Source organism: Macrobrachium nipponense, chromosome 6 (genome assembly GCF_015104395.2).
Source record: "Macrobrachium nipponense isolate FS-2020 chromosome 6, ASM1510439v2, whole genome shotgun sequence".
Lineage (NCBI taxonomy): Eukaryota > Metazoa > Arthropoda > Malacostraca > Decapoda > Palaemonidae > Macrobrachium > Macrobrachium nipponense.
In genome coordinates this window covers 68,157,435-68,170,253 of record NC_061108.1, presented here as the reverse complement: position 1 = coordinate 68,170,253, position 12,819 = coordinate 68,157,435, and the positions used below count along the sequence as shown (strand labels likewise).

Here is a 12,819-nt window from a genome sequence, read left to right as displayed (position 1 = left end):
GACGACGGATCTCTGTTCTCTTTCCTGGAGCCCCATCGATTACGGGAGGGAGGTACAGTAGCCCCGCCTGCCGGCGAAGTGTATGCATTTTCAGTTGGTCCCTTTTTGCTTTCCACCGTTCCTTCTCTCCGGCGAGTGCCCTAGGCATTTCTCCGGCGGAGTCGGACAGCGCCGCGCTTCGGAGTCGTTCTCCGGAATTAGTTTAACTTTATTTATGCTTAAGTTAATTATAAGCTATTTATAAGTTACCTTAAGCTGGGTTCCTCCCTGACCTGGGTGTTTTTCATTCTCCGGCTTACACCGGAGTCTTCATTTTTATGCCTTTTAAGGTGATAGGGGAGGGGTTATGCCCGAAAATTTATCATTCTCCGGCATGCAACGGAGTACTAGAGTAGCCCTGTGAGTGTTATATCGATACTCGTGTATCCTTCCACTTACAGGCTACCAACTGTGAGCACCCGGGGTGCAACGCTGTGCTCCAAGACCCCTGTGGGCATGAGGTCTGCAGGTCTCATGCTCCTTGCTTGATGACTCACTGCAACTTGCAGGTCTGGTTCCACGAGACGTGTATGATTTGCTACGATCTTGTGAGTCAGTTTTTGGACGGGGTAAGTATTTTTCCATCAGCATATTCATAGGATATGAATTCTGACATGCATATATTAAGCTTAAGTTTTCTCTGATATTATGAAATATGTGCTGATATTGTCTAGACTTAAGCTTATTTTATTCTAAAGGTTGAATCTCAACTTTAGCCTAAAAATCTAATAGACACCCTCTCTTCCAGGCTGCCGTGGTCAGAGAGACTGCTCTAGCAACCTTGAGAGCTTGGGTCGGCGGCTTCGGGAAGAACGCCGCCAAGGGACAGCCCTACATTCTGGAGAAGAGGTTGGCTGTCCTACTGTTTCCCGGCAGCAAGTCCACGGGGTACGTTGACCCTACGGAGGCAGCCTCGATGATGGCGGCGATCCAATGGCAGGTCGCCCAATGTCTGAAGGAACCAGGCCAGGATATATCGGCGGAGGTCGCCACTCTAGACCTTAATGTAGAGCCTATGGTAGGCGTAGATGATTTGTTAGTCGAGGTAGGTACGTTGGACGCTCAAGGGGTTTCCTTGGGCGCCACTGGATCTTCTTCTCCTGCTCCTTCTGCTGCTTCCTTCCAGGGCTTTACGGGAGCGGAGCTCGCGTATAGTACGCCCGGCGCTTCTGTGGTTCCCAAAGTGAAGGGTCACAGAGCGCAGAAAACTTTGACCAAGACCGTCGTCGTCCAAAAAGACTTCTTCGCGTCTTCTTCTCGTAGTCTTCGGCTTCCAATTCCGGAGCAGAGAGAGGGAAGACATCTTCTTCGGGCTCTAGAGGATCGAAGAGTAAGTCTTCCAAGGAGAGATCCCGTACTCCGGCGGAGTCGGTGGTCTCTCCTTCCCCTACGGTACCTCTAGTGAGTTACCCATCTACTTCTACATCAGTTCCCAGCTTTGATCCTAACGCTTTCTCCACCGGGATGATGCAAAAGATGGGAGATCTAGTAGGGTCGCTGAGGACTAGCATGGAACAGATGTTCTCTCAGTTGTCAGACAGGATTGCCACACAGGAGAATCTCATGTCCGGCTTCAACCAAGCTCCTCAAGCTGCCTCTCCGGCACCTGGCGCAGGCCTACTCCAACTTCCTCCTCATGATTCCCTCCCCCTCCATTCCCTCCATGAACAATCCCTGGAGAGTAGCTTCATATGCTCCTTTCCAGGACGGGGCTTCATCTCTATCCCAGAGTGTGGTACTCGAAGGAATCGAAGACTTCGAGTTCTACCCGGAGAATCTTCAACCTCCATTCATTGGCTACGCCAGGCTGACGGAGGCTGCTATGAATAGAGAGGACAAGGTTCCTAAGGAAACAGTGCTGTACTCCAGGGACCAGGCTCAGAGGGAATGGCTCCGGTGTTTTGGATGAGATGGACTGTGTCAAACACCAGAATCCAAGCGTCAAGAGTCCTTTCACCATCTTTACGATGGAGGAAGAGACTCCTCTTCCTTTCTTGACGAAGATCGCCAGCGTTACCATCCAGGCTGGCTTAAAAGGAGAGCCTTTACTGCAGCTGAGAGGGGCAGACCCCACATCACCCTTACTTCCTTCGCTTGGTGATTTGTGGGTGGGAAACAGACTAGTACCGAAAACACCCTTTTTCAGTAGGGAAAAACTTAAGCCGGATGCGCGAGGGACCAGTTTCGGCGAGAAGCTTCCGAGACTCCCTCCGATGAGCCTCATTCCCCCCCCCCCGTTTCTGAGTTTGAGGTTAGGACTAGGCTGGCCAGGTCTCTCAACACCATGGCGATGATTGAAGTAGCGGCCCTATCATATGCTTCGGAACCGCTATTCAAGCTTTTGACCAAATCACAGACTTGTACAGTCCAATCGGACTTGTACGAGTTTGTGGTTGCTAGGGTCAACTGCCGAAAGCATGTCCTTCAGGAAGCAACTATTCGGCATGAGCCGAATAAGTTGCTCTCCTGCAACATTTGGGGGGCAGACCTCTTCCCAGAAGCTATGGTGAAAGAGGTTCAGAACGAGGCCACGAGGCTCAATCAGTGCCTCAAAGAACCGTTGGGGCCTCTCCAGCCAAAAAGACGACCAAGACCCTTTGGTCATCAGGTAAGAAGCTGAAGAAGTCCAAAAGGTTTCAGCCTTATCAAAAGAAGCCTCAGCACTTTGGTCAGGCTGTGTCTGCGGTACCAGTCGCTCAGCCAGGACAGCCTTCCACGTCGAAGGCTCAGGGCTCAGCCTATCTTCCTGATTTCCCCACAATCCCAACCTTCCACGTCCTATGCTGTCTCCCCGGCATTTAACCAGGTGTACGAAGGCCAGGCATTTCAACACTTCGACCAGTTCGCCAGGGGAAGTAGAGCCAGAGGAGCCTTTTGTCAGAGAGGATCAGGAAGGTTGCTCAACAGGGGAAAGCACTTCCGTGGAGGCTGCGGAGGTCACTCAGCTCAACAGCAGTGAGATCTCCAAGGTAGGAGGGAGACTGTTTCTCTTCCGGCATTGGTGGGGATTCAGCAAGTGGGCACAAAGTATTGTGTCGAAAGGCCTGGGTTGGAGTTGGATCGGAGGCCCCCCTCCACCCAGACCATTCCTTCAACTTCCATCGAGGGAATTGACAGAGTATGCAGAGGAACTCCTTCAGAAAGGAGCAATAGGGAGAGTCAAGCGGTTAAAGTTTCAAGGTCGCTTATTCAGCGTGCCAAAGAAAGGCTCATTAAAAAGAAGGGTAATCTTAGACTTGTCCCAGTTAAACTTAGCCATTCGCTGCGACAAGTTCAAAATGCTGACTATCTCGCAGGTGCGGACCTTACTTCCCCGTGGGGCCGTCACCACCTCTATCGATCTTACAGACACATACTATCATATCCCTATTGCAAGACACTTTCGCCCTTACCTAGGCTTCAAGCTAGGAGACCAAGCGTTCTCGTTCAAGGGAGTTCCCTTCGGTCTGAACGTAGCCCCCAGGGTATTCACGAAGATAGCGGAAGTAGTGGTTCAACATCTAAGGTCTCAAGGGATAATGGTAGTAGCGTACCTCGACGACTGGTTGATTTGGGCACCAACAGTTGAGGAATGTCGCAAAGCCACAAAGAAAGTCATTCAGTTCCTGGAATATCTGGGGTTCCAGATAAACAGGACAAAATCAAGACTCGCTCCGGAGTCCCATTTTCAATGGCTGGGCATTCAACGGGATTTATCCTCTCACAGTCTGTCAATTCCGATAGCCAAAAGGAAGGAAATAGCAAAGTCAGTGAAGCAATTTCTAAGGTACAAATATGCTTCAAGGAGAAACCAGGAAAGAATCCTAGGTTCCCTTCAGTTTGCCTCAGTGACAAACATCTTGATGAAAGCCAAACTGAAAGACTTAACCAGGATCTGGCATTCAAGAGCAAATGTCAGATCCAGAGACAAGTTGTCAACAATCCCGCAAATTCTCCGGAATCGTCTGCGTCCTTGGACAAAGATGAAGAATCTGTCCATGTCAGTGCCTCTTCAATTCCCTCCTCCGGGAATCACTATCCACACAGACGCTTCATTAAGCGGCTGGGGAGGATATTCTCAATTCAAGAAAGTTCAAGGAACTTGGTCACTCCAATTCCGCCAGCTCCACATAAATGTATTGGAAGCAATGGCAGTGTTCCTAACCCTGAAGAGGCTCCTTCCACCAAAGAACTCTCATGTAAAGTTAGTTCTGGACAGCGCAGTAGTAGTTCACTGCATAAACAGGGGAGGCTCCAAGTCAAGGCACCTGAATCATGTCATGGTAGCCATCTTTTCCCTGGCGGACAAGTTCAGTTGGCACCTCTCCTCCACCCATCTGGCGGGAGTGAGGAATGTTATAGCAGACGCTCTATCCCGGTCAGTCCCACTGGAGTCGGAATGGTCGCTGGACAACAGTTCGTTCCAATGGATACACCGGAGGGTACCAGGTCTACAAGCGAACCACAAACTTCCTTGTTATGTGGCTGGCTCCCAACCTGGACCCTCTGGCCTATGCCACAGACGCTCTATCCATAAACTGGAACAAGTGGAAAAAGATTTACATCTTTCCTCCGGTGAATCTTCTACTGAAAGTTCTGAGCAAACTCAGGACTTTCAATGGTCAAGTAGCTCTAGTAGCACCGGACTGGCCGAAGAGCAATTGGTACCCCCTGCTGCTGGAATTGGGTCTTCGTCCCCTTCGGATTCCCAATCCCAGACTCTCCCAGTCGGTACAAATGAAGACTGTGTTCGCTTCCTCAGGAATTCTCGAAGCCCTAACTTTATGGACTTCATGAAGTTTGCAGCCAAGAGGGATGCAAATATAGATCCACGAAATATTCTTTTCCTGGAATCAGATAAAAGGGATTCAACTTTGAGGCAGTATGACGCTGCAGTTAAAAAGTTGGCATCTTTCCTGAGAGAATCGGACATCAGAATCATGACAGTCAATTCAGCTATATCCTTTTTCAGATCCTTATTTGAAAAAGGATTAGCAGCTAGCACTATTACGACAAACAAGTCAGCCTTGAAGAAGATCTTTCAGTTGGGTTTTAACATAGACTTAACAGACTCCTACTTTTCGTCTATTCCCAAGGCTTGTGCTAGACTTAGACCTTCTTTAAGGCCTACTTCAGTGTCATGGTTTCTGAATGATGTTCTAAAACTGGCTTCAGATACAGATAATACGACATGTTCATTCATAATGCTCTTAAGAAAAACATTATTTTTATTAAGCTTGGCTTCAGGAGCTAGAATTTCAGAACTGTCGGCGCTATCCTGAGATTCGGGTCATGTAGAATTTCTCCCCTCAGGAGAAGTTCTGCTTTCTACGGATCGCAGCTTTTTAGCAAAAAATGAGGATCCTTTGTTGAGGTGGGAACCATGGAAAGTCATTCCCCTTCCTCAAGACCCTTCTCTTTGTCCGGTGATGACCTTGCGAGCCTTTCTGTCTAGGACATCCTCCTCCTCTTCGGGTCCCCTCTTTAGGAGGGAAAAAGGTGGAACCTTATCAATTAAAGGTATAAGACAACAGATCCTCTACTTTATTAAACAGGCTAACCCTGAATCTTTCCCTAAGGCACACAATGTCAGGGCAGTGGCTACCTCAATTAATTATTTCCAGCATATGAACTTTGATGATTTGAAAAAGTATACTGGATGGAAATCGCCGACAGTATTTAAGCGTCACTACTTGAAGTCTTTGGAATCTCTGAAATTTTCAGCAGTAGGCCATTGGAAACATTAGTTTCCCGACTCTGTCTCCAGTAGTATAGTTGAAGATCCAGATCTCCTTTCTACCTACCTTACCTAACATTTTGTCTAGCCTACCATATTGCTCTACACTTCGTCTCGAGCCTTAGCTGCTCTCATGATTGCTTGGTGGTGTGTCCCTTATTTTTGTGTTAGGGTCACCCACAAATGTATGTATATATTTATCATTATGAGTGTGGTCCCCTTATTTTTATGCTAGGGTTCCACACTCTCATTTAACAATGGTTTGTTGCCTTATGGCTTTGTATATATGAATTCATTAAGTGTGTTGTTTTATGTTATTTTCCCACACACATGTTAATTTACATATTCATACTTGTAACTTGTTTAAAAACTTTTGTAAATATTTTAAAGCTATAAGTTACATTTATTTTTGTTATCCCTTATTCAGAAATTGTTTGAAGACTGTATGAATATTCCAATTTTATTTCAATTATAGTATTTTAGTTAAGTTTTTAGTTTTATTGAGACCCTCTGTACTTCTTCAATCTTGTGCTATTTCTCTGGTACTATTTCACACAGCAACACGAACTGAGCCCAGAAAAAGGAATTTTGGACGTAGGAAAAATCTATTTCTGGGCGATTGGTTCGTGTCGCCCAGTGAAATCCCTCCTCTTCCCAACCCTTCGCCCAAGATTGATTGCTAACTTCAGGATGGCCACCAGAGGCGCGACAGTCGGCTTGGCGTGGGTTGCAGTAGTAGTAGTTGCCGCCTCACTCTGTGGGTCGGCTCTCTCGTTGAGGGAGTTTGTTGTGGGAAATTTCTAAATGGCAAGAAGTTCGTGGTAGTGGTCTCACTCGCCCTACTTACCATACCGACACCCTTCTTTTATTTTGGGTGAGCGAGTCAGTTATACTGACCTCTTCTTTATTTTGTTTATTCTCTGGTATTTGTTAGCTCATTTACCTAAGAAATAATGAACTAAAGGATTATTTCACTGGGCGACACGAACCAATCGCCCAGAAATAGATTTTTCCTACGTCAAAATCCTTTTTAACTCCTCATTTGTTAAAATGCCTTTATGGCCTCCCTTCATCTTTCACATCAACAAATCCTTCAAAAAACTTCTCTTTACATATGAAGAACTACTATCAATATCAGTGAAATGTCTGGCCATTCATGAGTCCACTCGATAAAGGCTTTTCAAATGCACTGCCCACTTCTGATTTTAAACCATTTATGACAATCTTAACAAAGTTAATGCACTTACAAGGCTGATTAAATTCCAGCATTTTATTATAAAACCTCAAGATCAGGATCTGCATCAATAAATCTCTGGATAAATCCAAACATCAGGCATGTGTATGTGGCCTTGCAACAAGGATATACCTCTGAATGAGACACTACAACAATGTTGTAAGAAGGCGAAAATATAACCTCAACATCCTATCTTGTACAGTATGTGTACAACTAGGTCCATCGTCTATTATAGGTAGGGCTTCAAATTCCAACCCTTTCTTCTTTAAGTGATTTTTTTACTTAGTGAAGGACACAATGAAGAAACTTTCTTGAAGTGGTAGTGACCCAAGCTTTCTTATTATAGTGAAGACCATAAGTGGATGGCTTTTCACTTGTTCTTTCAATTATGTGGGTTGTTATTCAGGTAGACAAAGACTAGCCTAGCCATATGCCACAGCATTCCATATTATACAAGCATAAGTCTGTCTTTGCATACCTTGAACCCTTTAACCTGCCTTACACTTTTGTGATTCTGTGTTCAATTTGGCATTTGTTCTTGAAGGTATCCTGTCACCACAACCAATTTTTTCATTCTCTGCCAGATATCTGGCAGCAGCATTTTTGTTTGCAAATGTAATTCTCCCATTACCTTGCAATAAACAAAAGCAAGAGTGGATACAATAGTTTACACCACTGGCAGTAGTATGTGAGTAGCAATCACAAAAGAGATGTTTGAGTGAAGGGATCACTGAGACAAAGGAACAGGGAACTCGGTGATGAATTATGTAGGCTGTGAGAAAAGACTGAGGATGCATGTGATAAGTTCAATTGAACTTAAATTTCTGGATTATTTTTGGGATTCTCCAACCAAAGGTAAGTAGAGCCTCCAGTTCTGTACCAACTCAATAATTACTGGAGCACAACTGTATCTAAAGAGCAGTTACATCAATTTTGAATAACCTCTAACTGACATACCATAAGATCACAGTAAATGTAAGTTATTAGTCACATTACAAATCAGTAATAATATAACCATGAGAATGACCTCAATTAGATATATGCACATTCCTACTTACATACTTACCATTTTTGTTATTACCAAACAAACTAAGAATGGGTTCTGCATAATTATTAAGACCATCACTCTGAGAGTCCACCAGTTTTCCATATTCACTTAAGATTTCTTTCATTCTGTTGAACACAGCAACTTTGTCATCTTTCCTAAAATTAATACAAAATTATATATTAATCATCAGTTTCAAAGTCAAAATAAAAATCACAAAAACTTTGTAATTAGGCATAAACACAAAAATAAAAATCATAAAATTTTTAAAAGATTCAGTGATACAGACTACTGCCTTACAAAAGGGATTTTGACAAAGGAAAAATCTATTTCTGGGGGAAGACCTGTGTCGCCCGGTGAAAAATCCCTGTAGCTCATTTTTCAAGTATAAATAAACTCTAGATATACCAGAGAAAAAGCTAGCATGGTATGCTGAAGTTACAACCCTCAGCGCGATCACCCCGAAGGGTGTCGGTATAAGTAAAGGGGGCGTTGTGGAAACCACAATACACAGAGCCTTCGCCACTTAGAAGATTCCTTCCGAAAATCTCCTTTTGCGGTGGGAGCCGTCACAACAAAACCCACCGCCAACTCCTCTCGCCACTACTTCTAATACCCACGCGCTCTTCCTCTCATTCCTGGAGTAGTCCTTTTTTGCTTGGATTAACCAGGGTAGGGAATGTAAAAACAAAGGGTTGGGTTCACCAGGCGACACGTCTTCCCCCAGAAATATTTTTCCTTTGTCAAAATCCCTTTTCTGGGTTCGACCTGTGTCGGCCAGTGAAAACATAACAGAGAATTATATCCAAGCTTAACAGATATGTTTCCAAAAAGGGGGTTAATAAAACCCAAAGTAAGATTAAATAGAAATTATTTACTACTAAAGTTGTATAAAATAGAAGTACTTATGAACTAATTAAGCCTTAATCTACTTAAAACTAACATCATAATATAATATGAATTATAATATAAGACTGTGAAGTCAAATAAACTGGAAATCAAGCAAGACACAATTGGTATGGCCAATAAGGCATTATCAAGTAACTATTTACACTATATATAAGCTCCGGTGGCGAGATGAACAGGTCTAACCCGGCCCAGAGAAGAGGATGGTGGGGAGTACGAGCGAGTCATGTAGGTAGGAGAGAGTGAAAGGGAAAGAAAACAGAACAGAAAGGTAGGATGTCAACCCCGATCTTCGGGGAGGACAATGCTTCCTGCCGCCACAGTTGGGAATTTAAGGGCCTGTAGGTTCTTCAAATAGTGGTGTTTAAAAACTGCCAGAGATTTCCAACCCGTGTATTTCTTCATGTCCTCAAAGTTCATATTTTGAAAGTAATTAATAAACGTAGCAACTGCCCGGATGTCATGGACATGTGGACCTGAGTCCGGATTGGCTTGTTTAATGAAGTAAAGAATTTGTTGCCTGATGCCTTTTAAGGTGATTGTACCACCTTTCTCTCTAATAAACAGAGGGCCTGAAGTTATTTGAGAAGTCCTGGTTAGGAAGGTCCTAAGAGTATAGACAGGACATAAAGAACTATCTTCCGTAAGGGGAAGGATTTTCCAAGGAGTCCACCTATTTTGGGGATCCTCATTTTTGGCTAAAACCTGCCTGTCCGGTGAGAGAAGGACTTCCCCTAACGGGAGGAACTCGACATGGCCTGGGTTTCTGGAGAGAACTGATAGTTCAGATATTCTAGCTCCTGATGCCAGTGCTACTAGAAACACTGTCTTTCTCAATAGAGTTGAGAAAGAGCATGACTCATTATTTGAGTCTGAAGCCAATTTAAGAACGTCATTTAAGAACCACGAAACTGACTGAGGACGGTCTATTGGTCCTAAAAGGGCGCATGCTTTTGGGATAGAAGAAAAGTAGGCGTCCGAAAGAAGGGATTTTGACGAAGGAAAAATCTATTTCTGGGCAATGACCTGTGTCGCCCAGTGAAATGGTTCCTTTGATACTATTTCTAAGGCATAAATAATGCTATTCATCCCAAAGAAAAAGAGAAACAATATAATGCCAAGATAAATGGCTCGCTCACCTTTAATAAAGGTGTCGGTATAGATAAAGAGTGAGTGGAAACCACTACCATAGGTCCCTCGCCATTTAGCTTCTTCCATCGACATAACCCCAACTACGGAGGAGCCGAACTATAGACCTCGCTACCCTCTACTACTACCGTGAGCGCCTCCGACGCCTGTGACGTCATTCCTGAAGATAGCACCCAAGCTTGGGGTAAGCAGGGTGAGGAATACTAACTACAGGGTGGGATTTCACTGGGCGACACAGGTCATCGCCCAGAAATGATATTGTTATAATACAATAAAGTTTCATACATACTTACCTAGCAGATATATACATAGCTAAGACTCCGTCGTCCCGACAGAATTAATTTCAAATTTCGCGCCACTCGCTACCGGTAGGTCAGGTGATCTACCTGCCTGCCCTGGGTGGCAGGACTAGGAACCATTCCCGTTTTCTATCATATTTTCTCTCTTCCACCTGTCTCCTGCGGGGAGGCTGGGTGGGCCATTAATCGTATATATCTGCCAGGTAAGTATGTATGAAACTTTATTGTATTATAACAATATCATTTTCATACAATGAACTTACCTGTCAGATATATACATAGCTGATTGGCACCCTTTGGTGGAGGGTCAGAGACAGCTAATATGGAATAGACAGGTAAACAACATATGTTGTAGGTATAAAAGAAAAAACCTTGGTTCCTACCTGATAGGTGGTAGACTTCGTGGCTGTAGCCCGGTAGTCTGCATCACCTCAAGACTTTAGCGAGATATTAGATCTATGGCTAGAGTTCTTGTGGGTCTGTCGATGGGTATAAGAACCGCTTACTCGGCAGAGCCTAAAAGGACTTTGTCAATGGGTACTGGACCACTTCTATGACAACACACCTTGTGAAGGAGCATAACCAATCCCGACCACCTGATCCTAACCACCATGTTAGTATATAGAATTGCTCTGAGTTATCCCCGAACTCATAACAAACAACCTATAACTCGAAACGAAAAACTTATTTATACAAAAATTCTCAAAAAAAAAAAAAAAAATTTTAAATACTCCCCTAAAAGATATCACAAGAGTTCCTTACTGAACAACAGAGACTGGCCGCCAGTGCAGCACCAAGCCCTCTTTGTCAGCCGGAATCTAGAACATATCTAGTAGAAGGTATGTACAAATTTAAGGATTGGTGTTTGCTCCCGTACCCAGTATTGTATCCGCCGATACAAATGGACCCAGAGAAAAACATTTCTCGTAGGTCACGCGAACGTCTTTAAGATAGTGAGATGCAAAAACTGAATTGCACCTCCAATATGTCGTGTCAATGATTTTCTTTAATGACATATTCTTCTGAAAAGAGAGACGTCGCCACTGCTCTAACTTCATGGCTTTTACTCTTAAAAGCGGAAAAGAGTCGTCAGGACAGAACTTGTGAGCATCCGTAATGACGCCTCCTAATGAAGAAAGCTAATGCGTTCTTAGACATGATTCTTGTGGGGTCCTTAATCGAACACCAAAGACTTTGTCTAGAGCCTCCCATTTGTTTCTTTCTTTGTAAGAAGAACTTCAAGGCTCTTACCGGGCAAAGAGACCTCTCTGTTTCTCTCCCTACTAGACTCGATAAGCCTTTGATCTCGAATCTCTTGGGCCAGGGATTCAATGGATTTTCATTCTTCGCTAGAAACAGAGTTCTAAACGAGCAAAAGGCCGAGTCTTTGTTAAAGCCGACTTCATCTTCTAGGGCATGAAGTTCGCCAACTCTTTTGGCTGTCGCCAAAGATAGGAGAAAACAAGCATTTTCTTGTTATATCCCTGAACGAAGCTACGTGGGAGGCTCAAATCTGTCAGACGAAAGGAACTTGAGAACTACGTCCAGGTTCCAGCTGGGTGGAGTTAGTTCCTTCGATTTTGTCGTTTCAAACGATCTAATCAAGTCGTGCAGATCTTTATTGTCAGCAATGTCTAGGCCTCTGTTTCTAAATACTGCCGACAGCATGCTCCTGTATCCTTTGATTGTCGATACAGACAAATGAGAGACCTCTCTCAAGAACAATAGGAAATCGGCGATTTCAGTTATAGAGGTACTGGAGGAGGACAACTTCTTAGACTTACACCACCTTCTGAATACCTCCCACTTCGACTGATAGACTCGTCTAGTGGAAGCTCTGCGGGCTCTAGCGATAGCGCTTGCAGCTTCGCGAGAAAACCCCCTCGCTCTGACAAGTCTTTCGATAGTCGAAAGGCAGTCAGAGCGAGAGCGGGGAGGTTTTGATGAAACCTCTCGAAGTGTGGCTGTCTGAGAAGATCCATCCTTTTTGGAAGGGATCTTGGGAAGTCTACTGTCCACTCCAGCACCTCTGCAAACCAATCTTGTCCCGTTGGACGCTACGAACTTTCTCAACACTTGTCCCAGGATTTTGAAAGGGGGGAAAGCGTACACGTCCACATGAGACCAGTCCAGCAGGAAGGCGTCGACCACGAGAGCTCTTGGGTCTTCCAACCACTGAACAAAAGACTTCCAGCCTTTTGGAAAGGAATGTGGCGAACAGATCTACGTGAGGAGTGCCCCAAAGATCCCAAAGACTCTGACACACCTCTGAATGAAGAGTCCATTCTGTGTGAAGGACCTGGCTTCTCCTGCTCAGTCTGTCCGCCCTGATGTTTCTCGTCCCCTGAACAAATCTTGTTAGGAGGGCGATGTTTCTTTGTGAGGCCCAAATTAGCAGATCTCTTGCTATCTCGTAAAGCGACACTGAGTG

General features: G+C 44.5%; 1 protein-coding gene across 1 annotated transcript in view; it reads right to left on the bottom strand.

The window, feature by feature from the left end:
* LOC135216872 (uncharacterized) overlaps nt 1-8,212 on the bottom strand; it is a gene marked incomplete at its 3' end in the record, with an annotated part of 42,996 nt that extends 34,784 nt beyond the window's left edge. The window contains 1 exon segment of the mRNA XM_064252387.1: nt 8,056-8,212. Within this exon segment, the coding sequence (XP_064108457.1) occupies nt 8,056-8,161 (106 nt within the window).
* Between the last annotated feature and the right edge of the window lie 4,607 nt (nt 8,213-12,819).